The 27,917-nt window shown below is 36.2% G+C and overlaps 2 protein-coding genes across 6 annotated transcripts; one reads left to right on the forward strand and one right to left on the reverse strand.

The window, feature by feature from the left end:
• The first annotated feature begins 688 nt into the window (after positions 1 to 688).
• On the forward strand, positions 689 to 11,160 carry LOC114381086 (1-phosphatidylinositol-3-phosphate 5-kinase FAB1B-like). Of its 4 annotated transcripts, none has more exons than XM_028340266.1 (12): positions 689 to 1,158; positions 1,550 to 2,280; positions 2,806 to 3,549; positions 4,469 to 4,622; positions 4,825 to 5,169; positions 5,797 to 6,663; positions 6,758 to 7,086; positions 7,705 to 7,828; positions 7,912 to 8,082; positions 8,206 to 9,723; positions 9,845 to 10,111; positions 10,447 to 11,160. In XM_028340266.1, the coding sequence occupies exons 2-12, from the start codon at positions 1,667 to 1,669 to the stop codon at positions 10,750 to 10,752; spliced, it is 5,439 nt and encodes a 1,812-aa protein (XP_028196067.1). In that variant the 5' UTR covers positions 689 to 1,158; positions 1,550 to 1,666; the 3' UTR covers positions 10,753 to 11,160. The 4 variants fall into 4 exon arrangements, with proteins under 4 accessions (XP_028196067.1, XP_028196066.1, XP_028196068.1 ...); XM_028340265.1 differs by having other exon boundaries at positions 1,570 to 2,280; XM_028340267.1 differs by having other exon boundaries at positions 1,587 to 2,280.
• A 1,273-nt stretch (positions 11,161 to 12,433) lies between these two features.
• Positions 12,434 to 27,232, reverse strand: LOC114382282 (conserved oligomeric Golgi complex subunit 3-like). 2 transcript variants are annotated; one of them, XM_028341585.1, is made up of 25 exons: positions 27,055 to 27,230; positions 26,724 to 26,807; positions 26,547 to 26,654; positions 26,422 to 26,466; positions 26,262 to 26,336; positions 26,059 to 26,154; positions 25,576 to 25,653; positions 24,410 to 24,495; positions 24,199 to 24,265; positions 23,975 to 24,037; positions 23,760 to 23,861; positions 23,509 to 23,613; positions 23,316 to 23,408; positions 23,056 to 23,144; positions 22,566 to 22,785; positions 21,652 to 21,738; positions 16,058 to 16,174; positions 15,932 to 15,964; positions 15,563 to 15,649; positions 15,419 to 15,481; positions 14,399 to 14,515; positions 13,951 to 14,043; positions 13,563 to 13,688; positions 13,003 to 13,103; positions 12,434 to 12,809 (listed from the first exon to the last, which is right to left on the reverse strand). In XM_028341585.1, the coding sequence occupies exons 1-25, from the start codon at positions 27,136 to 27,138 to the stop codon at positions 12,680 to 12,682; spliced, it is 2,349 nt and encodes a 782-aa protein (XP_028197386.1). In that variant the 5' UTR covers positions 27,139 to 27,230; the 3' UTR covers positions 12,434 to 12,679. The 2 variants fall into 2 exon arrangements, with proteins under 2 accessions (XP_028197386.1, XP_028197387.1); XM_028341586.1 differs by having other exon boundaries at positions 12,727 to 12,860; positions 27,055 to 27,232.
• Positions 27,233 to 27,917: the final 685 nt, after the last annotated feature.

The following is a 27,917-nucleotide window of genomic DNA, read 5'->3' on the forward strand; positions in this document are numbered from 1 at the left end:
TTAAAACTCAACTTTATTTCTAGAATAATAATTTTTATTATTATTTTCTTTCCTTGTAAACTCAGCAAAATATTAGTATGAGTTAAAAATCTATTTTCTGCTTCATTTCATTTTCCCTTTCCCTTTTCAGTTTCATGCCATTTAATTTTCTTAAATTTTAGACAAAAATACATTCATTTTATAGGTATAAAATTGGTGTCAATAAATTTATTTCAGTTCTACTTTTGAAAACCATAGCAATAGATAGTTCTAGTCACACGCCATTTTAGCGAAAGTAGGTCAAATTTCTCGTGACTGTGAAAGGAGAAAAATAAAACAAATAATCGTGATCCTGAGAAAAGAAAATAATAATAATAATCACAAAAAAAAGATAAATATAGAAAATGACACTACGTATTAATTACAGAAACCACGTGTAATTATACAAGATGGTAGATTTACAGATATCCAAAGCGCGTGGCGGTTGGTTGGTATTTCTTCTAACAACTTTAAACAAAATAATGTATAAAAAATGAGAATAATAAATTAACATGAAAAATAAACATCAGAAATTAATAAAGAATGAAAAAATAACATGAGGTAGTAAGTGTCGGATGCGCACGTGATAAGGTGTGGCGCCAAGCGAACGAGGATTTTTCTATTTGCTTTTGGTGTGTCACTCTCTCTCACTCTCCTTCTCTCCCCTTCATTCAAAATCTGTTTTTTTTTTTTTTTGTTTTATAAAATAATAATAATAATTTTATTATTATTTTGTTTGCTCACTCACTGTTTGTAATTATTATACTCTGCTGGGTGTTTCTGGAGGGGGTTGTGAGATCTGATTTCGGTTGTTTGTGGTTTCAGCTCCCCAAAAGTTGCTGTCTTTACATGCATGCTCAGAGTTTAACGGTTGATTGCTTTGTGGGTCGGTGACAGAGTGGAAAAAATTTTGAGAACTAGCTTAGGGTGATATTGTTTGCTTGAGTGGTTGGTTTTTGCATCTGTGTCACTTTTTTTTTTTTATTGAATTTGCTTTCTGGGTATTCTGGGAATTGAGGCATTGAGCTGAGTTGACTAAAGATCCTATGAACTGAGATGATGGGGTTTTACTTTCCATGGCGATGGCCAATGATGGCCTATGCCTTTTGGTCTGGAACTTAGTCTGAACAATTTCATTTGGTAACTATATACAATGTTTTTATTGCTAGCTGTTATTGGCTTGTTTTCAGTTTGTGGATAAGTTGCAATAGTAATATATATTACTTGATTTTAGGTTTACTATTTCATTGTTCTTTGATCAACTTTAAGTTTTAACCCCTTACAGGTGTATTTATTATTATTACTACTTACAGTTTATGTAACTATTGATTTAGTTTTGACTTGGTTGTCCAGTTCTTGAGACTCAATGAATTGATTTCCTCTCGACTTCTGTAGTAGTAATGTAGTATATAGTGAATATTGTTGTGTATCAATTCGTTATATTTTAAAAGTAAAAACATGGTGATTGCTGGATATACTAGTGCAAGGATGTGTTTCGTTTTCCACTTTTCCTTGATTTTGATTTTTGAAGAATATTTATTTGTTTTCGAGGATATGGTTCTCACCAGCATCATAGATCGGATGGAATGTTAACAAGGCTGGTCAATGAGGGACTCATAATGAGAGGGCTTGGGTGGAATCACAGTCCATGGGCACCCCGGACAAGAAAATATCTGACTTTGTTGATGTAGTTAGGTCTTGGATCCCTCGAAGGGCGGAACCACTAAATGTGTCGAGGGACTTCTGGATGCCGGATCAGAGTTGTAGGGTATGCTATGAGTGTGATTCACAGTTCACAATATTCAACCGCAGGCATCACTGTCGAATCTGTGGTCGAGTTTTCTGTGCAAAATGCACTGCCAATTCTGTTCCTGTTCCATCGGATGAGGCAAATACTGGCCGCGAAGATTGGGAGAGGATAAGGGTCTGTAACTATTGTTTTAAACAATGGGAGCAAGTAACAACAGTTGATAATAATGGCAGTGCAGATCCTTCGGCTACCCCTTGTCTCAGCCCTTCACCATCTACAACAAGCTTGGTCAGCACTAAGTCCAGTTGCACCTGTCATAGTAGCAGCAGCACTGCTGGTTCAGTTCCTTATACAACTGGGCCTTATCAGCGTGTGCCGTATAGTCCCCATCAATCTTCGCAAATGAATCAGATAACAGATGATCAAGAAAATTTAAATTCTGGGAGGAGTACAAATCCCTCAGAGGCTGTAGGGAATGTGCCTTCTAACCAATTTGGCCATTGCTTCAGCAGGTACTCTTTCTTTTATGGTTCATTTTTTCAGATTGCTGAATGTAATTGTTTTTCCATTCCCTGTAAATATTTGGAGTCATTTATGTCCTCACATTTCTGATGCTGATGAAAGCATCCCCATCAAGTAAAGTTAAAAATAAGGCTGAAAATGAGCTAGAGTTTTTGCTTATTGAGAATCTGGTTGTACTTAGATGAATGTTAGTCTAGCTAAGATGTGTTTTTGTATGGCTGTGCTAAGATGTGGATTTTATAAGGCTGTGCTACAAAGTTTTGATGTGATCATGTGCTGATCTAGAGATGAACCTAATGGTGCTGATATAGGGTGATTTTTAGTACTGAAAAAGAGAGTGTCTGGATAGGATCTTGTTTCAAATTAGTTCTTAATGTCATTTGTGGTACAAAGATATATTTGACCAGTGCATCATGCATGTGCACCATACTAATGATGGTGAATTCTGCTGTTATTGTCAAACTTTTTGTTTTTTCTGTTCTTACTGTTATTTTATGTTTATTCTTCTGAACCAGGAGTGATGATGAGGATGATGATTATGGTGTTTATCATTCTGATACAGAATCAAGGCATTATTCCCATGCCCATGACTACGACGATCCAGTTAACATTCATGGTGTTGACCATGTCTATGGGCCACATCAAATGCATCCTGATGAAGATAACATTCAGGTAAAAAACTTGAGTTGCCTAACCCAGGCACAGAATCTTGATCCAGAAGGTGTAGGTGGAATTCAAGTACCTGGGAAAGAAGACGATGAGCATGATCATGCTGATGGATGTGAAACTTCTCCTTATCATGAGGAGAGCAATTATGCGGAGCCTGTGGATTTTGAGAGTAATGGACTACTGTGGATACCTCCTGAGCCAGAAGATGAAGAGGATGATAGAGAAGCTGTTCTTTATGATGATGACGAAGATGAAGGTACTACTGGAGGTGGGGAATGGGGATATCTACGATCCTCCACTAGTTTTGGCTCTGGAGAATGTCGTAGCAGAGATAAAACAAGTGAAGATCATAGGAAGGCCATGAAGACTGTAGTGGAAAGGCATTTTAGAGCCCTGGTAGCTCAGCTATTACAAGTGGAAAACCTAAATACTTGTGATGAAGATGGAAAAGAGAGTTGGTTGGATATAATTACTGCTTTGTCTTGGGAAGCTGCTACACTTCTGAAGCCAGATACGAGCAGAGGTGGAGGTATGGATCCTGGTGGGTATGTAAAGGTTAAATGCATAGCTTGTGGACATCAAAATGAAAGGTAATTGTCAACAACCAACTACCCCAAAAGCTTAAGCTTTTAGGTTAAGATACAAGTGGACAAGTGGTTATATATGTATATATTATATTTCAGGGTTTTCCGTATACCAGTAATAAAAACAAACTGAGAAAAAAAGTGTAATAATAGTATATGCCCCCCTCGAGACAAAAAATAATAATAGACAAATGAAACAAAACGTGCATTGCTTACTTTTTCTTTTCCCTTTTTGCTATTCTATATGGATAGTTCATATCTGCCACAAAAGCTATGCTGGCAAAATCCATTTTATGGAGTAGATGGATAACTCCAGCATGTTGAAGGACAGTTGTTGTCTTCTCCTCTTGTTAATCCTTTTCTTCCTTTAATTGTTTGTCATATGAATTCGGATGGAAAGATCCCCCTTCCCCAAAAAACAAAGAAAAACTATTGGAAAGAAGTTAATATAGTAGAACTGTGTGCATCTTTTGTCTGCTGAAGTGTTTAAATTCATTGTGCTTGTTTGGGGGATGAGCTACAGGACCTGGGGCAATCTAAGGATGGTAGAGTATTATATTTCTTTATTTTATTGTTATTTCTTTTATTTCTCGGTAATAGTTGGAATGGTTTGCTTGTTGCCTGTAATATAGCCTTATTCTGGGCAAGCAGTTATGAGCCTAAATCTATATAATGTAAATACCTTTGTACTGTAAAATTATCAATGATAATATTCAGAAATTCTTCTTTTGAGTTAGAGAGTACACTGGTATCAACTTGCTTTCTTAATAATAAAAGTTACATGTCGTGTGAGCAGGCTGGTGAATGGCAAAGTGCGCTATCTGCTCCATATGATTGTCGTTCTGGGAGAAGTCTTTATAAGTTTGTTCATTATGTGTTCTATCTGTCCCTGTATGGTCTTGATGTTTTAGTTTTTTATTTCCAGCATGGTGGTTAAAGGAGTTGTATGTAAAAAGAATGTGGCTCATCGGCGAATGACAGCAAAAATTGATAAACCACGTTTTCTAATACTTGGAGGTGCTTTGGAGTATCAGCGTGTTTCTAACCAGTTGTCAAGTGTTGATACTTTGTTACAGCAGGTTTTTTCCACCCAACCAGCTCTTAAAACTTGATAATTTTATGTCAAATATGCATGTTGTTACTGGCCTTACATATGAATAATCTTCCCTTGGATCTGACTTCTATTACCTGACCTCATCTTGTAGGATAAAACTTGGTTGTCATAGTCTTGTTTCTGATAATAATATTCCTGAATTTCATCATCTTTTTACTCATTCCCAGGAGATGGACCATTTGAAAATGGCAGTAGCAAGGATTGATGCTCATCACCCCAATGTTCTTTTGGTGGAGAAGTCAGTATCTCGTTATGCTCAAGAATACCTTCTTGCTAAAGACATATCGCTTGTTCTGAATATTAAGAAGCCACTTCTAGAGCGTATTGCCCGTTGTACTGGTGCACAGATTGTCCCTTCAATTGATCATCTGACCTCACAGAAGCTGGGCTATTGCGAAACATTCCACGTAGACAAATTTTTTGAGGAGCATGGTAGTGCTGGGCAAGGTGGGAAAAAATCAACAAAGACTTTGATGTTCTTTGAGGGTTGCCCGAAACCTTTAGGTTGCACTGTAAGTTCAATAACTTTACATATTCTGGTACACAAATTTCAGTGTTGGTACATACACATATTATTACAGTCTTTGAATTACTCTATTATGTCTTTTGTTATCTTGATAGTTTATTAGTTATCTGTTAGCCGAAATTTTTGATAGATCCTTTACCAATACTTTCACATGATCATAGGCTAAATAAAAGACAGGTGACAACTACCAAGAAGGAAAATTTTGTATAATTTATGTAGCTTTTTAGGTCTGAGTTGTGCTCTTTCAAACAACTGATTAAATATTATGTTGTATAACCTCGTCAGACAATTAAGCTGATGATGGCAAGGGGAACCAAAAATCATTTAAAATTAGCACATAAATTCACGAATTGCAACTTTTGAAATTCATTACATAACATTATGTAGGAGTTGCTGTCTCTAGTGCAACTGTTCCTAGCTGATTGTTTGCCTTCTTCACTACTGGTTGAAATTAATATGTAATTTTCTATTCTTGATTAACCTAACAACTTTATCATAGTTAGCAGGGAATAGTAATTTGTAAAGAAAAGTTGAGTTGTTTGTTGCTTTACTATTTCTCCCCCTCCATATTTTTATTTATTTATTATGTGTATTTTTTTGCTTTACTTTGAAGATCTTGCTGAAGGGTGCCAATGGGGATGAGTTGAAGAAGGTGAAACATGTGATCCAATATGGAATCTTTGCAGCCTATCATCTGGCACTGGAGACATCTTTTCTGGCTGATGAAGGTGCTTCACCTCTAGAGTTTCCCTTGAAATCTCCCATAACTGTTGCATTACCTGATAAACCATCTAGTATTGTGAGATCCATTTCCACTATCCCTGGATTTTCTGTTCTCACTGCTAGAGAGTCTCAGGGAGCAAAAGCTTTTAAAGAAGAACCACAATCTAATGACATCTACAAGACAGAAAGAAGCCCATCTAGCTGCTGTGAGTCCACTGAAAGATCATTGGTGGGTGACTCAATCCATATGCATGAAGTGTCTGGAGGTATTACCCAATCAGCTCAGGATATGCCATCTTCCAACTGCAATAGTTTCCTTTCAAATACTTCTTCTAAGGAGGATGATAAGAAATGTCCCATGGAATTTTTTCAATACAGACTAGATGAGAGAAGGGAAACTATGTTGAACAATGATCTTATTTCAGATTCTTTTGGTACTTTTGAGTCTTCACAGCAAGATGGAAATAGCCACCTCAGAGCTGCAGCATTGTCTGCTAATCAAGGAGCTAACCCTGAGCCACCTTATATAAAACATGATACTAATAATTATAATAACAATAATAATCATGATGACATGATACATTCAAAAGAAGATTTTCCTCCCTCAACTTCTGACCATCAGAGTATTTTGGTCTTTTTATCAACACGTGTGTGGAAAGGAACTGTTTGTGAAAGGTCCCATCTTGTAAGAATTAAATACTATGGAAGTTCTGATAAGCCTTTGGGACGGTTTTTGAGAGATCAACTACTTGATCCGGTATTTGTTCTTCCAAAATTATTTCTTTCATTAAATAAATTTTATCAACAATGGCTACCTTATGACCTCACAACTGATAATGTTTCTTTATTAGAGTTACACTTGCTGCTCATGTGAGTTGCCATCAGAAGCTCATGTTCATTGTTATACTCATCAGCAAGGCAGCCTGACAATTTCCGTTAAGAAATCGGAGTTTGCTTTACCAGGGGAACGAGAAGGTAAAATTTGGATGTGGCACAGGTGCCTGAAATGTCCTCGCATACATGGTTTTCCTCGTGCTACACGAAGAGTAGTTATGTCTGATGCTGCCTGGGGCTTATCCTTTGGGAAATTTTTGGAGCTGAGTTTTTCAAATCATGCAGCAGCAAGCAGGGTTGCAAGTTGTGGTCATTCTCTCCACAGAGATTGTTTAAGATTCTATGGGTACACTTTTCTCCTCCTAAATTGAATCTATAATAAATTAGGGTGTGGTGGAATATTTGCTTGAAAGAGTAAAGGGGAGTCAAAGAGTGGTTTAAACTCTTACACTTGGGAATGTGAACTTAGGAATTTAATATTTTTATGTTTGTTACAAGCTTCAAAAAAATTTCCTAGGACTGTTTTTGCCAAGGAAAGAAACAATACTTGGTTTTACTCCATTTTTATTCCCATGATGAAGGGTGGGTAAGTTATATTACCATGAGAATATGGGAAGGTATTTCTAACCCAATTCTAACTTCCATTTCTACTCTATTATTTTGTTATTAATTATTTTGAATTTTAAATAATATTTCTGGGATTGTTAAAATTTAGCCAAACGGATTTTTGAATGTGCTCAAGAATAACATTCCTGGTTATAGTATTCCTAGCAATACAATATTATACCTTGAAACAAATGCCCACAAAGTAATTATAGGAATATTTAAGAGCAGTTAGTTGATGGTGAACTGTATCATTTAGGATTGTGAAGCAGTTGAAATACTCACATGTCTGACTGTCAAATAAAAATAACTTATATACAACTTTTGGTTGTCTTCTTGAATAGTTGTTTTCTGTGTGCAGTTTTGGGAAGATGGTTGCCTGCTTTCGTTATGCTTCAATTCACCTTCATTCTGTTTATCTTCCCCCACCCAAACTGGAATTCAACTATGATAGTCAGGACTGGCTACAAAAAGAAGCAAATGAGGTTGGTAGCTATTCTTAGTTGAAATATAGAATCCCCTTCTGAATTCCTTCTGTATTTATGAGATTGTTGATCTTGTCCACCAGCTGCATAACAAGGCTGAAATACTGTTTAGTGAAGTGTGCAATGTGCTGCATCAAATTTCAGAGAAGGTTTCAGGTCCTGTGTTGCAGGAGGGTGGAAATAGGGTGTCAGATTTTAGGAATCTAGTTGCTGAACTTAAAGGGATGCTGCTGTATGAGAAAGAAGAATTTGAGGTACTCCCCCCCCCCCCCCCAAAACAAAAAAAAAAAGTTAGGATTTTTTATTTTTACACTTCTGTTCTTTTGATCAAATCCCTGATAAATTGATAGGGTTCATTTAAATTTTGAATTACATAGGACTCATTACAAAGATTGCTGCATAAAGAGGGCAAAGTTGGTCAGCCTGTGATTGATATTCTAGAGCTCAATAAGTTGTGCAGGCATATCCATATCCATTCTTATGTTTGGGACCAGCGCTTGATATATGCATCCAATCTAAGTAAAATTATTCTTCAAGAAAACTTGAAGAGCTTAAATCATAGAGAGAAGTTGCTTGGTTCTAGGGAAAAGGTTATCGAAGCAGATGTTGCCACTAGGCCACCAAGAGGCCATAGCAGTTGTGATTCCTTTCTTTTGGGAACAAAACCTGATGGAAACCTAAATTTAGAAAACACTAGCCACCTTAGCCACCCTGTGGTCAAAAGTGAGGACAAGGGCAAAGACACAAATCATGATAAGGTTGATCTTTCTCTTTCTGGTGGTGCCAATATCAATGATAAATCTGATTCTGTGGAGTTTGGAGGGGCTGTACGGAGGGCTTTGTCCGAGGGGGAATCTCCTTTTGTGGCTAATTTATCTGATACCCTTGATGCTGCATGGACAGGTGAAGGTCATCCGACAAATTTATCACTCAAAGAAAATGGTTGTCTACCTCCTGATGCAGCAGCTGTGGCTGTTCATTCACCTGTGGCAAATATAGTTACATCAAAATCAAATTCTGATATTTATAGTGCTAATATAGGTGGGATTGAGGCAGGATGCACTAATTACTCTAAATTGCTTTCCAAAGGACTTGATACTAAATGGAAAGGAATACCTTTTGCAAATGTCTTTGGTTCATTCAACAAAACTTCTTCCTTCAATACTGAGAAGCTTGTTGAGTACAACCCAGTTCACATTTTATCATTTCGAGAGCTGGAGCGCCAGACAGGTGCTAGACTGCTTCTTCCAGCCAGCACTAATGATACCATAGTGCCTGTCTACGATGATGAACCCACTAGTGTTATAGCGTATGTGCTTGTGTCAATGGATTATCATATGCAGATGTTAGAATATGATAGACCTAAAGAGAGTGGAGACAGTTCAATTTCATTGCCACTCTTTGATTCAACAAGTCTACTTTCTCTCAACTCTTTTGATGAGACAATTACTAATACCTACAGAAGTCTTGGCTCTTTTGATGAGAATGTGTTACCCACTTCTGGGTCTCGGAGTTTGCCGGCTGGGGATCCATTCTCATACACAAAGGATTTGCATGCAAGGGTTTCTTTTACTGATGATGGCTCCCTTGGAAAAGTGAAATATACTGTAACTTGCTACTATGCAAAAAGATTTGAGGCTTTAAGAAGAACTTGTTGCCCTTCTGAGTTAGATTTTGTGCGGTCCCTTAGTCGTTGTAAGAAGTGGGGAGCTCAGGGAGGAAAGAGCAATGTTTTCTTTGCAAAAACCCTGGACGATAGATTTATCATCAAACAGGTTACAAAAACAGAGCTTGAGTCGTTTACTAAGTTTGCACCAGCTTATTTTAAGTATTTATCTGAGTCAATCAGTACAGGAAGTCCAACTTGTCTTGCGAAGATCTTGGGGATTTATCAGGTACTTTTTGTTAATTAAGAGTTGGCTTGAATCTTTCTTGTGAACAACCATTGTTTTTCCTAGTGCAAATCATTGATGTTTTTCTGTTCTCATTGGGTGTGGTTTTGTCTTCTCTGTGAAGGTAACATCAAAGCACCTCAAAGGAGGGAAGGAAACAAAGATGGATGTTTTGGTTATGGAAAATCTTCTTTACAGGCGTAACATTAGACGGCTTTATGACCTCAAAGGTTCTTCTCGTTCACGGTACAATCCAGATACAAGTGGGAGCAATAAAGTGCTGCTGGATCAGAATCTCATTGAAGCTATGCCAACCTCTCCAATATTTGTTGGGAACAAGGCAAAACGGTTGCTCGAGAGGGCTGTGTGGAATGATACTGCCTTCCTTGCAGTAAGTCTGATGCCCTTCACAAGTTCAATTCTTTATATTCTAGTATTTAGGTGTACTTTCATGGATTTTCTTGCAACTTTCTTTTCCTTCTTTGCTTCTATTATGATGTTAGGAGGGAGAACTTATGATTAGATATTATAGGTATGCGTGTGTTTACTAATAAATTAGTGTATAAGCTGCATCTTTGGGAGTATTTTAAATTTAACAAATCCAAGTTATAGCATCCTAACATATTCCTAAAAAACAAGTGGGAGTGTATTAGCATCCAAATGCATTAGTTAGAGTTCATGTGCCTGTAAAACATCCATTAATATTGTGCATATTGATTGTTGCAGTCAATATATGTGATGGACTACTCATTGCTGGTTGGCGTGGATGAGGAAAAGCATGAGTTGGTTTTAGGTATCATTGATTTTATGAGGCAGTATACATGGGACAAACACCTTGAAACTTGGGTGAAGACCTCAGGCATCCTTGGTGGACCCAAGAACACTTCTCCAACTGTGATATCACCACAGCAGTACAAGAAACGGTTTAGGAAAGCCATGAGCTTATATTTTCTTATGGTGCCAGATCAATGGTCCCCTCCAGAGTTACACCCCAGTGGGTCCCAATCTGACATTTGTGACGAAAATGCGTGAGGCATGGGACTCATTTCATTGATGTGGTCAAAGTTTGAATCTTGTAAATGTTACCATTCCAGCATACATCATTGACACGGGTCTCTCCTTCCTTATGCCCTTAATATTTGTCTCCTGCATAATGCAGCTGCTGTTGATTTGTGTCCCTTAAGCAATGGAGGTGCACCTCCTGTTACCAGAGATTGTTGAAAGGGTAACTAAGTGTACAGCGATTCTCCTCCTCTTTCTTTTTTATACATTTTTTTATATCATGTATTTAATCTCTTGCTTTCATAATCTGTCGTAAATTTGATTTAAAGTTCACAACCTATTATTGAATTGCACACCGCGTTTCTTTTTCTACGCATGTGAAAGGCGTTGATAAATTCTTACCTCACTGTTATATGACCCGTGTGAAAGTATATATTTGAAAATTGTTTCTTTCTAATTTACACTATGACCTTACCATCTTAAGTTCTTAGCATGTCAAGTACTACTATTTTTTTGAGTAAGTGTCGGGTGGTGTTAGTCCCTAAAATTAGAAAAAATGTTGCTTCCTCTCTCTCAAGTGTTTTGTTAGCTTTTCAATTGATTATCTTTTATTCATCTATAATTCTATATCCTAATAATACTAATGATAGACAATAGAAACTATAAATGAGTTTATGATAAGATTAATTTTGAAGTTTCCATAGTTTCGCCCTTTAGTTCAGTGTTGCATTCTTTCATTTATGAAATTTTCTTGGTAAATAAATTCTTGAAATTAAAATTACTATCATCTTTGACATACAACTTATCATTGTAGTTCGTGACGAAGTTAAAGACAGAAAGTAACATGATTAACAAATTTAATTTAAGGAGTTTCTTTTAAGAATTTTCTATTTCTGAAACAACACTTTACAATTTCAAGGATTTTACTCTATAATTCTACAGTGTTATGTTATATACTAAGTAATTATACGAATGTTTATAATATTCACAACTCTTCTCACAAATAGATATGAATATATAAATATTAGATATTGCTTGTGTGCGAAATGAATCTGAATTTATCCATCCAACTTAACTAGTTACCTGGTCTATCCGAACCCGAATTTCCTGATTACTTATACTGCCAAGAAAGGGCTACATTCTCTAGCTTTCGGATTTGATCGGTTGAGGATATTTGGACCCAAAATCGATCATATTCGACTGATAATCAAGACTAGATGCAATTAAATATTTATTAAAATTATTAAAATAGAATATAAAAAAACAAATTTATGATTTTCTAAAAATTTATGTTACAAACATTACTACAAGGAGCATTTGTTTCACCCCCAGTTTATTAGAAGATTATGAAAATATATTTCAAGATGTTTTATTCCCAAAGAAGTTGCATTCTCACATATCAATGTATTTATATTTTCATGAGAAGGGGGTGAGTAGCTCCTATTTTCATGGGAATGAAAATTGAAAACTATTTTCTACAATAACCATTTTCACTACATTTTTTTTCACTTTTACTTTTTCAATTAAATATCTTCTTTTAAATTACTAAATAAGTAATCAACCAAACATGTCTATGACAATAAAGTCGTATAATGTGGTGTGAAATAGCTTTTTTTTTATCAGTCATCACATGAAAGAGCAAAAGTCAAGTAATCATCAGTACGTTAGCCACCAGTGTTAGAAAAAATGTCTTATAACAAATAAAAATAACTGCGGAAGAATGGGTAAGTATAGGGTTTGTTGGTGACTAATGAAAAAAATGTACAAAAATATCCACCGGTGTTAGAAAAGAAAAGGGTATATATAAATCATCCTCAGCAAAACCACAACTCTGCCATCTCTTGCTAATAATTCTACAAAATTATCTAGAATGTATGTAACCAAGTCTTTGTTTGTTCAAGATCCTCCAGCAGGGGAAAAATGGACATGAAATTATCCAATGGCCTTTACATACAAATTAGAGATAATTATCAAGCTCATTTTGCAGATCCTGTACGGATTTGAGATTAATGGTCTGGATCTCTTCACTCGTGTATTCTGATTGTAGTAGGGATTGAACTTGGATATGGGCTTCAACAATATTTGTCCTGCATGGACACGAAGGGAAACAGCCTTAAGATTGGTACGATTCTGCATAGCTAGAAAGTAACAAATTCATAAACCCAGGAATAATACAAACCAACATTAAAAGGTTGGTTCTGATAATCAAGATGCACTTCTCAAGCAAGTAGTACAGAAAAATTTTGAAACTGTAATTCTATATTTTACATATAAACTTACTTTATTGGTTTGAAAAGTATCGTTCTTGTTGATGAATTCTGTAAATAAAGCTTCATCTTTTCTATCACCACCGGCAGTTGCTCCTGAATAGCAGTCCTGACCTATTAGACCACCAAACATCAATTTAGCTTGACAACAGAATGGGATTCACAAACCTAATTTTAAAAAACTCATCTATCCATACATGACAAAGTTAAATAAAAGAGATTACACAAATCAAGATAATGCAAGGAGTATTCTTTTCTATTTTAATTTGTGCTCTCATTTAGACATCATCACTAATGTAGATGAGTTTCTGCAAGACCACAAGTTCTATTAAAAAGGACTATTTCGTTGGCTGGTGATGAACAATATAATACTCCTGAAACAGACATTCAGCACTTTTACTTTATCTAAAGCTTCCATGCTTACTTATTTTAAACATGAGATTGGAGGCATTGATTTTTTATTTTTTCGATTATCTACCAGGGTAAGAATTCTCCTATTAGACTAGATATTCTGTAGTTCAATGAAAAAAATAATGTAAATAATTCTAAATTTCTAATTAGTAAATGACCTACCTTTTGAACAAGTTCAGCCACCTTATCTGGAGTAGCAAAAGCCTGATCCTTCAGAGGTTTGGCCATAACTGACTCTAGCTTTTGATTCTGACCACCTGATGATAATGCAACTTTAACTGCTGTAACCTACAAAATCAATATGAAAAAACTGGTAAAAATATTTCTCTTTATGAAGATGATAGAAAAAGTTAAATCTTCATAGTGACTGTTGTGAAGAAATGAAATATTTCAAATATGTTTATGACATGAGATTAGCAGCATCCAAGTAACGAAAAATTTGTACTAAGAACCAATTATATATTTACAAGTGCCTTTGCTTTAAAGCCAAGGATCTCTTTTTGGTTCACCAGCTGGCAAAGTAAAAACTAACTTGTTTACAGACACAAACCTTTGTAACAAATGAAAGCAAAGGATCCACAACAAGCTTAGTAACAGACATGATGAACTCCTCACAAGTGGCTTTAAGGCTCTTTTCCAGTTCCTGAAAAAAAAACATATATCAAAGGCACTAGACAATGGTCTAAATTTGATTATGCAACATATGGAATAAAAGGATTAAAGGAGAATCACTGAAAAGACAAGGAAAATTTTGATCACATATTGGGTGACTGATTATACATGCAATCACAATCAAATTAACTTTGAATTTAAAACTTTCAAAGGATCCAATACCAAATATAAACTCTTATACTTTGAGAGGTGTTACGTCTAACCAATGTTTCTAATCTAATTTTGCATAAGGATGAACAAACTGAGAATGCACAACCAAAACATCAACGAGAGGCTTGTTTTACAAGTCATTTGACCAAACCATATTAATCCACAAAGTCACAAACCTTCTTTGTGTCAATTTGATTTTCCAAAACTCTTGGAGACAATGTCCTTGCCAATGAAGTTGATCTTGACCATTCAAATAGAGAGGCTTGCCCTCTTAGAAGTCTTCGTAGATGCTCCTGAACCATATTCCAATTGATAGAGACAAAATATTAGTGATACTAAAAGCTAAATCAGCAAAATAAAAAATTAAATCCTACTCATGACATGACAATATTAGTAGGCAAAGTCCATGACTAAAAAAAATTCTTTACATAGCATTCACACACTCATTTAGAACTTTAACATGGTAGGTCTAAGGATATGCATATCAAATAGATTAAGAAGAAGTTGTTCTTGTAGTTTATTACATCATTGGTAATTTTACTTCCTGAGTTTCCAGTGTTTGTTTTATGATATCTATTTGGTGCACACTGACACATATTTTTCTCTTATGGAGCAAAAACTATGCATCTTTAAGTGAATCTCCTTACTAAATTTGTTTTGGGATAGGATCATCCAATTTGCAGAGGAATTGGGCTGCCCTACTGCTTCCCTAGACTCCTTAGTTTCTTTTCCTTTGTTCTATTTTTTTTTTCTTTTATCAGCCCTTTAAGATATCTTATCCTTACCCTGGTATACTTGTTATCTGTTTTTTAAAATACTATTTCTCCTAAAAAATACCTTCCTCTTAGTTGGTCAATGGTTCCAGGCACAGGTAAAATTACAATAATAACCGGTCTTCTATTCAAAGTATAGGCTTCCTTTGACAAGAAATTAAGAACCATGACCATACAAGAAGCAGCATCATATCAGAGTCCTTTACATTACAATGAAGTTGAATTATGTGAAACAAACTGATGAGAATTCTTGTGCTTCTTATTTGAGACTTATTTGCCAAGTTCTTTTTCCTCACATTACATGGCAATAAAATGGTAACAAGCAATGAAATGAGCACAAATTAGACAAAGTGTTTGAAATCAGAACAGCAGTGTATTGAACTCAGCTCACAAAAATATATTACTGGGCTAAGAAACACTAACCAGCAAATGAGAGAAATCGAGCTCCTTTTGTGTGACTGAAAATTCAATATTGAAAGGTGCAATCTGGAAGACCAAAAAATGATTACTCACAAATTATATAAAATCTACTAAATAATTACACAAGAGAGTCTGACACAGGATTACCTGCTCCCTTAAAATTAAAAGATGCTTTATAAGGAAGAGCTGTCCGTCCATTTGTGATGATCTCTTTGCAATTAATTTGCTTGCTTTCTGTGGCAAACAAGACAAAGCAGCAAACATAAAACAAGCTAGTCAAAACAAAATATGAAACACAGTTTTCAAACATAAATTTAAGCACCATTTGTGTGAATCAATTGTTTCTGTATCCTCATCCTTTTATACTGTTTTCTCTTTCCAGTTCAAACACATCTATAATTGAAGAAAAAAAGATAATATAACCCAATACAGGTAATCAGATATTTACTCCTTAATAATATTTATATTACATTGATATGATCATGATATGGACCAGAAAGCTTATTTTTGCCTTACCTGAATAGATGCTGAGCAAACTTCCACTACTTCCTGATTGAAATAACAAAAGCCAATTATTAGTAAAATATTCAAAGGGAGAGAATACCAGGGGGGAAAAAATAGTTAAAGTGGAACCTCTAATACCTGTGCTAAGCCCGTGAAAACTGCAGACTCTAAACAACGATACAACTTTGAAAGACATGATAGAGTTTTCTCCAGGGGTGGATACCATGTTTTAAAAATATCTGGGTTGTCATCAGCCTGCAAATGTAAAGCAATTTGCCAATTATGAAAGATGGAAGACAAACAAATTTTGAATCTAGAGCTATTTACATAATGCAAATTGTCAAACAAGTGAGTACATGAAAATATCCAGCAATAACTACTAAAGAAAATACAAGTCTGGTTGAGGTCTCCAGCATGTAAACAAACAAGAAATATGCTACAATCACACAGTGCCATGCATGCATGTGAGCAACAAGCATATGAAATATTCATTAATTAGTCCAACTTGAAACTAAAGGAGAAATTCCCTCCTTTCTCTCACTACTTTTTTATTTCAAAAAAGACATATATATAGAGTACAAGATGGAGAGAGAAGGGCAGTGACAGTGACAACTCACTGCTGCCCTTCTGAAAAGCTTACTAACAAAGCTACCTAATATAGATAAAATACAAGGATACCCAACACTCCCCCTCAAGCTGGAGCATATAAATCATATGCACCAAGCTTGGAACATACAATCTGAATTTTAGGTCCTCTTAAGGACTTAGTCAAAATATCTGCTGGCTGATCATTAGAACCAATGAACTCAGTGACAATCTCCTTGGACAGAAGCTTCTCTCGAATGAAATGACAATCAATCTCTATGTGCTTAGTCCTTTCATGAAAAACTGGGTTTGAGGCAATATGAAGAGCAGCCTGATTATCACAATACAACTTCATTGGCAGCTCTTCACAAAACCTCAATTCCTGCAGAAACTGTTTAATCCACATGAGCTCACAAGTAACCATAGCCATAGATCGATATTCAGCTTCTGCACTGGACCGAGCGACAACTGTCTGTTTCTTGCTTTTCCAAGAAATAAGATTTCCTCCAATGAAGACACAATAGCCTGATGTAGACCTTCTATCCATGGGACAACCAGCCCAATCAGCATCACAATATCCCGATAGTTGTGTATTACCCTTGTCTTCATACAATAACCCTTGACCAGGAGCTTTTTTAATATATCTCAGAATACGCATGACAACATTCCAATGGTCCAAATGAGGATTCTGCATAAACTGGCTAACCACTCCCACAACAAAGGAGATATCAGGTCTGGTAATGGTAAGGTAAATGAGTTTTCCCACAAGCCTCCGATATCTCTCAGGATCAGGATAAACTTCACTTTGATCTTGCATGAGCTTCAGGTTTGGATCCATAGGACTTTCAACAGGTCTACAATTCTGCATACCTGTTTCTTCTAAAATGTCAAGAGCATACTTTCTCTGAGAGATCACAACACCATCTCCTGATTGAGCTACTTCAATACCAAGGAAATACTTCAAAGGACCCAAATCTTTGGTCTGAAAATGACTGAATAAGTGCTCTTTTAGCTGGGTGATCTTAGTAGTATCATTCTCTGTAATCACTATATCATCAACATAGACAATTAGATAAACACATTTTTCAGGGGATGTATGACAATAAAATACAGAATGATTAGCTTCACTTCGTTTCAGTCCAAACATGCGGACAACATGACTAAATTTACCAAACCAAGCGCGAGGAGATTGCTTCAACCCATAGAGAGATCGGTGAAGCTTACAAACAAGACCGTACTCCCCCTAAGCAACAAACCCAGGAGGTTGCTCCATATAAATATCCTCCTCAAGATCACCATGGAGAAAGACATTCTTAATATCAAGCTGATGGAGGGGCCAGTGACGGATAGCAGCCATAGCAAGAAACAGACGAACAGTAGTGAGTTTGGCGACAGGGGAGAAAGTATCACAGTAATTAATGCCATATACCTGTGTGTAGCCCTTAGCCACCAAGCGAGCCTTAAGCCGATCAACCTTACTATTGGGCCCAACTTTAACAATGTAGACCCATCTACAACCCACAATGGTCTTACCAGGAGGAAGAGGAACAAGCTCCCAAGTACCATTATCTTCAAGAGCCTGCATCTCATCAACCATAGCCTGTCTCCAGCCAGGATGATCAAGTGCCTCACGGACAGTGGAAGGAATAGTAATGGAGGCCAATGAGAAAACAAAGGAACTATATGAAGGAGACAAACGATGGTAACTTAAGAAATTATAAATAGGATGAGGATTACGAGTAGAGCGAATACCTTTCCTGATGGCAATGGGCCAATGTGTGTCAGAATGAGAAGAAGAGGTGGAAGGAGCCATAAGCGGAGGACTGGCTGAAGAAGAACGAGAATCACGGGGAGAAGCTTCAGGTACTGGAAATCCAATCTGCGTTGTCCTGGGTTGTTCTGTAATCAGAGGTGAAGATACAACTTCAGGTGAATCCGGTGAGGAAGAGGGACCAACAATGACATTTTGGTCGGAGTCATCTAGAGGATAAGGATAAGGAATAGGGAGAACTTCCTAAAGAGATGAAGAATGGTCTTCTGAAGGTGAGAAGAATGGTGTGTCTTCAAAGAAGGTTACATCTGCAGACATGTAGTATCTTCTCAGGGTTGGAGAATAACATTTGTAACCTTTTTGAAGACGAGAATAACCCAAGAAGACGCATTTAACTGACCTAGCAGAGAGTTTGTCTAAACCAGGAGACAAATCATGGACAAAGCAAGTACAACCAAACACTTTAGGAGAGACATGAAATAGTGGATCATGAGGGAAGACGATTGAGTGAGGGATTTGGTTTTCAAGAGAAGAAGAGGGCATCCTATTGATTAGGAAACAAGCAGTAAGCACTGCATCTCCCCAATGATGTGTAGGAACATTTTAATTTAACATTAGGGAGCGTGCAGTTTCAAGAAGATGACGATTCTTCGTTTCTGCTATGCCATTTTGTTGTGGTGTGCGAGGACATGTAGACTGATGTAAAATACCCTTGGAAGACAAAAAAGAAGAAAGATCATGAGAGAAATATTCTTTAGCATTGTCACTCCTGAAAATTTTAAGTGTTTTTCCAAATTGATTCTCAATCTCATGATAAAAAGACACGAATATAGGCAAAAGTTCAGATCTATCTTTCATTAAATAAACCCAAGTACATCTGGAGAATTCATCAATGAAGGTTACAAAATATCGGAAACCAAAAGATGTAACACGACTTGGTCCCCAAATGTCAGAATGAATGGTAGAGAAAGCCGAGTTACATCTTTGTACAGTTTGAGGAAATGACGACCTGACATGTTTTCCTAGTTGACAAGAATCACAATCTAAGACTCGAAGATTCTTGAGACTAGGAACCATCATCTTCAATTTTGGTAAACTTGGGTGACCTAGACGATCATGCAAAAGTTTGGGCTTTGAGATTGCAAAACAAGCCCCAGGTGGACTGGATTCCAAGTAGTAAAGTCCTCGTGATTCATGTCCTTCTCCAATCAGTCGCCCCGTCCCATGTTCCTGAATAACAAATGAATTAGTTGTAAAGGTTACTGAACAATTTAACGAACGCGTTAACTGACTTAATGAAATTAAATTATAGGGACACTGAGGAATGAATAACACAGAATTCAATTTCAGAGAAGGAGATAATGAAACTTGACCACTTTCTTGAGACACAACCTTGGAACCATTGGCTACAGTAACGTGGTGAGGAATTTTTGGAAAAGAGAAGGATGAAAAGGAGGATTTGTTACCAGAAATATGATCAGAGGCACCTGAGTCGAGTATCCAAGGACTAGAACCTTCAATGGATTGAGAGATACAGGCTGTTGAAACACATGGTATAGATGAGGATTGAGCTTGGTTGTTGGGTTTCTCGGATTTAAGCTTCAAATACTCCTGATACTCCTCATCAGAAAATCTAGACTCTGCTTTCTCTGAACGAGAGACCTGTGCGACCTTGTCGGGAAACCCATGTAACGAATAACAATTCTCTTGGGTGTGACCCATCCTCTTGCAATAAGTGCAATGAGGACGTCCACCCCTTCCACTACGACCTCCTCTGTTGTTGCGGCTACTTCCTCTTCTTCGAGATGCAACCATGGTTGACGTCTCCACTCCATCAGTAGGATTCTCATCCTTCAATAAATGAGGCACGCGGAGAAGCCTAGTAATGAGGGAATCCATCGATGGAATCTGGTCTCCAGCAAGTACTTGATCACGCACATGATCAAAGTCTGAATGCAAGCTTCTCAAAATAAGAACCATGTAGAACTTGTCAAGTTTCCTATTCACTTCTTCTAATGAATCAGCTACAAGGAACTTTCTCAGTTCTTCCACGGCAGCTCGAGCCTTACCCACATGAGCGATCATGTCATGACTGGTTTGCTTGAGGGCTGTAACTTTCATGGTTGCATCAAACAAACTTTGGATATCATTGGCAAAGATTTCTTGGGCTTTCTTCCAAAAGGAACGACATGATTTAAATGATCGAAGGATTTCCAAGATATCCGGCTCAACTGATTGCCATAACACGGCACAGTTGATAATCAAGCTTCTCCCATTCAGATCTTTTATCATCTGAAACAGAATCTGAGGTTTTCTCCAAGTGGTCATGGTGTCCTTGACCAAGGAACCACAACTCCACGGAAGCAGACCACGAAGGGTAGTTTTTCCAGTTCAGCTTTGCAGTGGTGATGGTTGGGGTCCCGGAGAATGAAAAAACAGGTCCAGAGGAGGCCATTTAAGAGCCAAACAGCAAACCCTAACACACAAGAGAGGAAAACACACAAGAGCTGACCAAACAGCTTGCCGGAAGAAGGAGGTGAGGCCTGAAACGCACCCAGGAGGCGACGACGAAGCTGCCGAGACCGGAAGGGGCAGCTTCCGACGCCGGCACGGCGGCGCATGAGCTGCACGCGCCGGAAAACACGCGTGGAAGAAGCCGCGCGTGGAGCTTCCGATGGCGGTGCAAGTTCCATGGGTGGATCGCGCTTTTCGAGGCGATCCGAACCCTGGTCTCGCCGGAAAAATCCGCCGGAGACGACGGCGGACGGCGGCGGCGGACGACGGTCGGAACCTGCTCTGATACCAACTTGAAACTAAAGGAGAAATTCCCTCCTTTCTCTCACTACTTTTTTATTTCAAAAAAGACATATATATAGAGTACAAGATGGAGAGAGAAGGGCAGTGACAGTGACAACTCACTGCTGCCCTTCTGAAAAGCTTACTAACAAAGCTACCTAATATAGATAAAATACAAGGATACCCAACAGTCCACAAATTTGCTCTCTTGGTAAAATTGTGGCAAAACTGAGATGGGATTGGGAAGAATAATTGATTCATCACATGGTATCATCAATATTGCAATAGTCCTCGGGCATGATATTTCAATATCCTGTGAGCCATGTAAGTTTCCAGTTCAAAAAAAGGCAATTTTTGGAAGGTGACATAATCAAGAACAGAAAAGAATAACCCGTAGTTGTGATCTAATTCACATTACTCAACAAGAAACTAATGCAGCAAGCAACTCGAATTACGAAATACATCTAATGAGCATTATCATAGGAAAACCAGCATGTAATAGTCATCAACCCATCATTAGTGAAAAGCAGTCATGGCTGAATTATCTAAAAAAAAAAAGTTGCAAAGAAAGACACTTTACAGGATTGATCTCAGAAGTACTTTCAGCAGATTTCTTTAGCTTTTCAGGGTAGTCCAAGTCTTCATTAGTTGGAATGTAATTTGCTATCTGTAATAAGATAAAGAAATAAGGTTTCAACTTTCAAGAAATCAAGATAGTATAAATGAAATTTAAATTATCATAACGATCACCACAAGGAACTAAATATGGTGAGCCAAAAAATCGTCAACAACCAATAAAATATAAGCAGTACATTTGATCTGACAGTATGATTCTTAAGACTGAAAATCATTTACTTCAATCATCTAATCACGTTGTGTTTGATGCACTTAGGGGACAACACAAGCAGCACAGTACAAGTAGGTAAGTCATGGCAAAAAAATTTATTGTTTGGAGGAGGATGCAAAGCACAAGCAGTTTTGAGCTAGAGAAAGGGGAAGAATGAATGGAGAAAGAGGGTTGAAATTGAGACTTGAGAGAGGGGCGGACTTGGGGACGAAGGCTACCAAGAAGAGGCAGAAAAAAATAGGTAAGCAAATTTGAGCACAAGAACAAAATTGACACAGTTCTCCAGAAAACCAGTACATTAGCTTGTGCATTGCAATTTGCACATAATAAATGTTTATTTTATACAACTAAAATTTATAATTTATATTAAATAAATATTTCTCAATATATAAATTATATTATAATTAAAATCTGTAATAATTAAATATTTTTAACATACAAATTATATTTTAGATTTATGATAAATAATTTATGTTGTGATATATTGTTGGATGGTATTTTTTTCCTTTCAGTAATAAGGTGGAAAACAAACAACCAGAGGGACAAAAACCCAACAAAAAAGAATAACTTCAACAGTTAAAACAAATAACTAAGAAATCAGAACATTAAAATAATAATAAAAAATAAAAAACCAATGAGTAACCTACCTCATCCCGTATATGAGTCCGAGCACGAAATGTTAACCGCTCATGAACATCTGCTAAAATTCTCTCAAATGTAGGACGAAGACCAGCTAGTGATTCACTCCTCCTACTATGCTGTTCCCCCAGAACTTCCATTTTAAGTATATCAACAAGTTCACAAAGAAAATCAATATTTGTTTCATGAACAAGTTTGGGACGCAGTGTATCATACAAATATGTTGACCTGCAAGCAAAATTGATGAAATCATGAGTTGCCAATGCTATACACATACTGAGAGTATGGAAATTTTGCTTTTAAAATAACATTCACATTAAACAATAGATAATGAAAAAGATGGACTTGTAAGCCGGGAAGTATCAAAAACCCAAGGAAGGAACCCCCATTGCAAATGCTCCTTCACTTACCTTGTCAAACACTATCTGGATATATGAATGCTTCTTCTGTTCAAAGAAAAATAAACCAAGTATTCTTTTAACAGGAATACAAACTTACAGAGGATCCATTAATGGAGCTAAACTTGAAATATCCTTTGAAGAAGCTGGGAAAAAATGATTAAAAAGTTGGTGTTCAAGTTGACAGACCTGCACTTCAAATTACAATCAATACGAAATAAAGATATGAACCAAGTAATATCATTAAAACTTAAAAGTTCACATTTAGCATAAAAACAAATAGAACAATTACAAGAAGTTTCTCATCAACCAAAGACCAAAATCAATAAAAAGACATGGTGTTTAAAAAAATTACAGTACCTGTATGAGATATGCACAGCCTGATCTAGTCAACGAAGGCAAAGACTCTTTCTTGGCAAACTCAGATATTCGCCGCTGAACTATACCTCTTATCTTCATGGAATGAAACAAAGAATCTTGCAATCAGCTGACTTACTAATATAGAAAAAAATATTAAAAACAACATATAATGACCAAGCATGTTAATTCTCACCAAAGTGAGGCGTTGCTCACAGTATAGTCTGTGGCATTCTGCCAGAATTTGACCATATTCTTTCCTTGAAGACCTGCTTTCAATTTCTTCAAGTAGTGGCTTAAGCTGCAAAAGTTACATTCTTAATCAGCTTCACAAAGGAGAGGTAGAAATATGCTGGAGAAAAAATTAATCATTATAAATGACCATTGTTTTTTCTGTCCACAATAAACCTTCAAATCCAAAGATTTATGTCAAATGGAAAGGCTTACCTCACTTGCTGCTGCCTTGAACCGAACATATATCACGGATGCCTCTACTCCCTCAGAGATAGATGCTTTGCCACCCCCACTTCCACGGATTGCTTCCTGGACCTGATGTTGAGATACATACCAAATTACATTATCACAGGATTCTAAATACTTGTATCCTTGTAGAATACAATACGCACACATATTATCCACTCAACCTGTTAAATTAACTTCACCTGAGAAGAGGCACCTTTAAGAACAGCAAGTACATGAGAACGCATCATGCCCAATGCTCGAGACTATAAAAAGAACAATGTTTCAAAATTACTCAAGGTTTAATATTTATCAAATATGAGAGAGATATCATAGGACAGACTTCTAGCCATAGACAGAAGATCAAAAGTAGAACAAACAGTTTGCTAAAATTAATTAACAATTCTTAGTAGTAAATTTTATAAACCTGGAGTTGCCGAAATTTAAGCAAGTAAACACTTGATTCTGCATACTGTGGATTGTTTTCAACATACCTAAATTAAAAGATAAAAAATGTCAATGATCACATTTATTGTTCAACTACAAAGCAGATAAAGCCAACGTTAAATCGTTTAAATGACATTTTATACACTGAGCAACAGTACAAAGTACTGGAACGAAACTGGATTTTCACTCACGAGATGCATTCATCAAGCCGTTTGAGAAGTGGGAGAAAGTTTTCATTTCCAACGTTCATGTTTGGAGAATAAAAATTGGTAGCAACCTGTACAGAAGAATTTAAACAAACCATATACATCACTTATAAAATAATAACTACTTACACTTTTGTGCAACTTCTGAACAAAACAAAGAACTCCAAACTCTTTGTAAAGAAATATACTACTTCAATTTTTAAGTTAAAAAAATATACTACCAGATCTACCAGCAGAAGCATGTTGAATAAATATAACATGCAAATTTTGAAAGATTAAAGCAGCAGCAACAAATACTTTATTTTACAAGAGCAACACTGAAGAAGTGTTAATTACATCAATTAAGTGCTTGTAGTACATAATGTCTTTACACACACAAAAAAAAAAAATCTTGACAAGCAACACAAAACACATGTAAATTAAGTATGATAATAGAAATTCAAAAGCTAAAGATTACAAATGATTAGTGTATAACATCTCAGAAATTCATAGTAAAAGTTCAGTATATCTCAAAACTTAATTCATTAAAAAAGTACTAAAAATCATCAATTTGATGCAAGTCTGAGTTATTCAGTTTCACAATGTCAGAAAACATGTGAAAATGATCCCTCTTTTATTACACCAGTGCAAGACAGACACTTCGTACCTTTGTGATATCATAAAGAAACATTTGAAAAAAGAGGAAGAAAGAAAGATAGAATAGAATATAGAAAATGACAAGTTACAGCAATTAGTTTTTTGATAAATGGGAAGTTCAAAGAAAAAGAAGAGAGAATAAAGATTAAATAAAAAAATAATTATAGTATGCAGTTAAAGGGGTAAAATCAGGGGTAAATAGGTAAAAAAATCGAAACCCAAATGAGGTATTGTCTTTATTATTGTTATAGATTATAGATGTTCCCCAGGAGACAACTAGTCTTAGCACCCGTTGTGCACTGTCCTGAAGTCCCCACCAAAATGGCACCTTTCAGTGGCAGATATTATTATATTAGGTGCTAGGAGCATATAAATTTGTAGGTCCTATTAGCATTTCACATCCTTCAAGATGTAACATGCTATTAGATCATTAAACCAAAAAAAAAAAAAAAAGAGGAAAAGATGGAAGATGAAATTAAGAAAAAGATCCAGTCAAGCCAGCAGTCAAACCTTACATTCTCCAGTTCATCAAAGTAATTGAGTTTACTACGAAGTGCTTCTGCAAAATCAATTAGTCTTTGTTTCTCTTGTAGCTGTAATACAAATAAAAATAGTGAGCAAATCAGTCATTCCAGCCAAAGAAGAAATCTAAGGCAGCTAAGTAAGCCTAAGAAAATATCATAGACTTTCAACTTCCAAATAGGAATAATATATCCAAAAAAAAGGTGTTTTATTACTCATAAATAGTTTCATACTAAACCAAATTTTTTTACCACCATGCATGAAGGAAAATGAAACCAACTAACCTAAAATCTCCAGTTCCATTGACTTGTTTTCCAGATTGATTAGTTTAACATGTACATTAACCTACGTGGTCTATTATTAAAGGAACAAGAGGTCACTGGCAAACATTACCTACAGTATAAGTTTTGCAAATCATTCCACTAACACTTCAAAAAAATGAAAATGAGTTGATGTCACAGGTAACAAAAGCATACCAGCCTATCACATGCATCATGGAGCGTTTTAGTCTTTGTAGCTACTGCTTGATGCTGCAACTGTAGCTCGTTGAACAAGTCTAGGGTGTCATCAACCTGCACGAGATCAAGTCGTCCAAATGGAAAACTGAATGAGAAAATAATAGTCACCAAATTAGATACCCGCAACCAACCCAGTAAAACAGAACTAGAATGAAAATGACCTGTTGGAGAATTTCATCACATGTCTGTATGCGGTCAGTTAGAGTGTTCACGTAATGTTGATACTTCTCTTCTGTCTGCAATTGGAGACTGACTAAGTTAAGAGTCCACGATCAAAATAAACAGAGTGTTACACCATGTCGGCATAACAAGACTACTAACCTCTGATTTCATGGCAGATTCAAGATCCGTAAACCATTTGTAGAACTGCATCAAGTTCAAATAAAAAAAAAAAAACTCACGTCAAGCATTCAAAGTCACAAACCAGATTGCGCAGAACAACTAACCTGATTGGTATTGACCATAACAGTCTCAATAGCACCAGAGTCATCAAAGGAACTATCCTTCGTTTTAACAGATAAGGCATTGTCTTGCACCGACGCATTTTCTTGAGCCTACAAATGCGAATTACATTTAAATTGATTCAAGAGAATAGCAATTACATGTAAACGGCAAAATCTTACCAACTTGCGAGGCAACGGTCGCTCAGATACTGCGTGAGAAAGCGAAACGATCGCGGATTGTTGTTGCTCTGTCAAAGGAGCATTCTGCAAAACACATTTCACTTCAAAAATCAAATCGAATCGCTGCGAACAACATCGCAGATCTGATCCGTGGCGGAGTGAGATGTAATTGTAAGCAAAAGAGATGGATTAAGATGATATGATAAGAATTGAATGCAAATGCAGTTGGAAAATACGAGATCTAGAAATCGAGGTAACTAGAGCGAGGAAAGAAGAGCGGAAACACAGAAATGGAAGCATGATTTGGGGAATAATTGTTGAAGAAGGAAACCTGTTCCCAAGTGGAAGCGAAGTTGTAACCCTTGGAAATGGCAGCGGAATTTGGATGGGATTGAGGTGGACCTCTGCTTCCCATTTTCCTCTGTCTGTCACCGCTTCGCTCTGCTTCTTCCTTCCTTACATAACAACGTACACACCTCCCGTTTGAGCTACGGCACCAAACGCTGCGTTTTGTTTCTCAGATTATCATAATAACTGGTGTGCGTTGCAAGGTTTGTCGTCTTATTACAATTTTAATTTAACTAATTAAGTTTATAACAAAATAAAAATATTTGTAAATATGTTCCTCAAATTATTTAATTAAAAAATTTATGTAGCTCGGGTCAAGAAGTTTAAATGTGTCAAAAATATTAAAATTTATTCTGTTAGAGTATAATTATGAAGTAAAATCTTACATTGAATAGAAAAAAAGTTAAACATAAAAAGGAAAATTTATAAACTAAATTTTAAGATTTTATGTTAAGATATAATGTCAAATTTATTAATATAATTATTTATGACTTAGTGTAAATTTCTTGTGTATATTTTTTTCTGTACAACAATTTATTCATCTATTAAAATATTATAATTAACTAAATTTGTTGTCCACAAGTTTCCATTTATTTTAATATTTTATTTGATTTGATAAGTGAAATCAAATTAAGAAAAAATGCTTTTTAAACCTCATTTCTTAATTTTAAATACACCTTTATATGTGCTTCCCTTTAGTACGACATCATTAAATTGATAAATTCAAATAACCAATGTCTGAAAGTTTTAATTCTAAATTATTAATTTTTTTTAATGTAAGAAGAACGAGATCCTAAACAATCAGTTACCGTGAAGCTTGCTGTTTCGTGGTAATAACTAGTGAGT

The sequence above is a fragment of the Glycine soja genome, chromosome 13, assembly GCF_004193775.1.
Source record: "Glycine soja cultivar W05 chromosome 13, ASM419377v2, whole genome shotgun sequence".
NCBI lineage: Eukaryota > Viridiplantae > Streptophyta > Magnoliopsida > Fabales > Fabaceae > Glycine > Glycine soja.

What these genes read in the sequence shown, in the direction of transcription:
- LOC114381086 (XM_028340264.1), top strand. Translation starts at nt 1,667, where the DNA reads ATGGGCACCCCGGACAAGAAAATATCTGACTTTGTTGATGTAGTTAGG. An exon ending in TTTGGCCATTGCTTCAGCAG is followed by an intron (nt 2,281 to 2,805) that starts GTACTCTTTCTT and finishes CTTCTGAACCAG; the next exon opens with GAGTGATGATGAGGATGATG. An exon ending in TGTGGACATCAAAATGAAAG is followed by an intron (nt 3,550 to 4,468) that starts GTAATTGTCAAC and finishes TTTTATTTCCAG; the next exon opens with CATGGTGGTTAAAGGAGTTG.
- LOC114382282 (XM_028341585.1), bottom strand. Translation starts at nt 27,138, where the DNA reads ATGGGAAGCAGAGGTCCACCTCAATCCCATCCAAATTCCGCTGCCATT. An exon ending in TTTTCACGGGCTTAGCACAG is followed by an intron (nt 15,965 to 16,057) that starts GTATTAGAGGTT and finishes TATTTCAATCAG; the next exon opens with GAAGTAGTGGAAGTTTGCTC. An exon ending in TTTTAATTTTAAGGGAGCAG is followed by an intron (nt 15,482 to 15,562) that starts GTAATCCTGTGT and finishes TTGGTCTTCCAG; the next exon opens with ATTGCACCTTTCAATATTGA.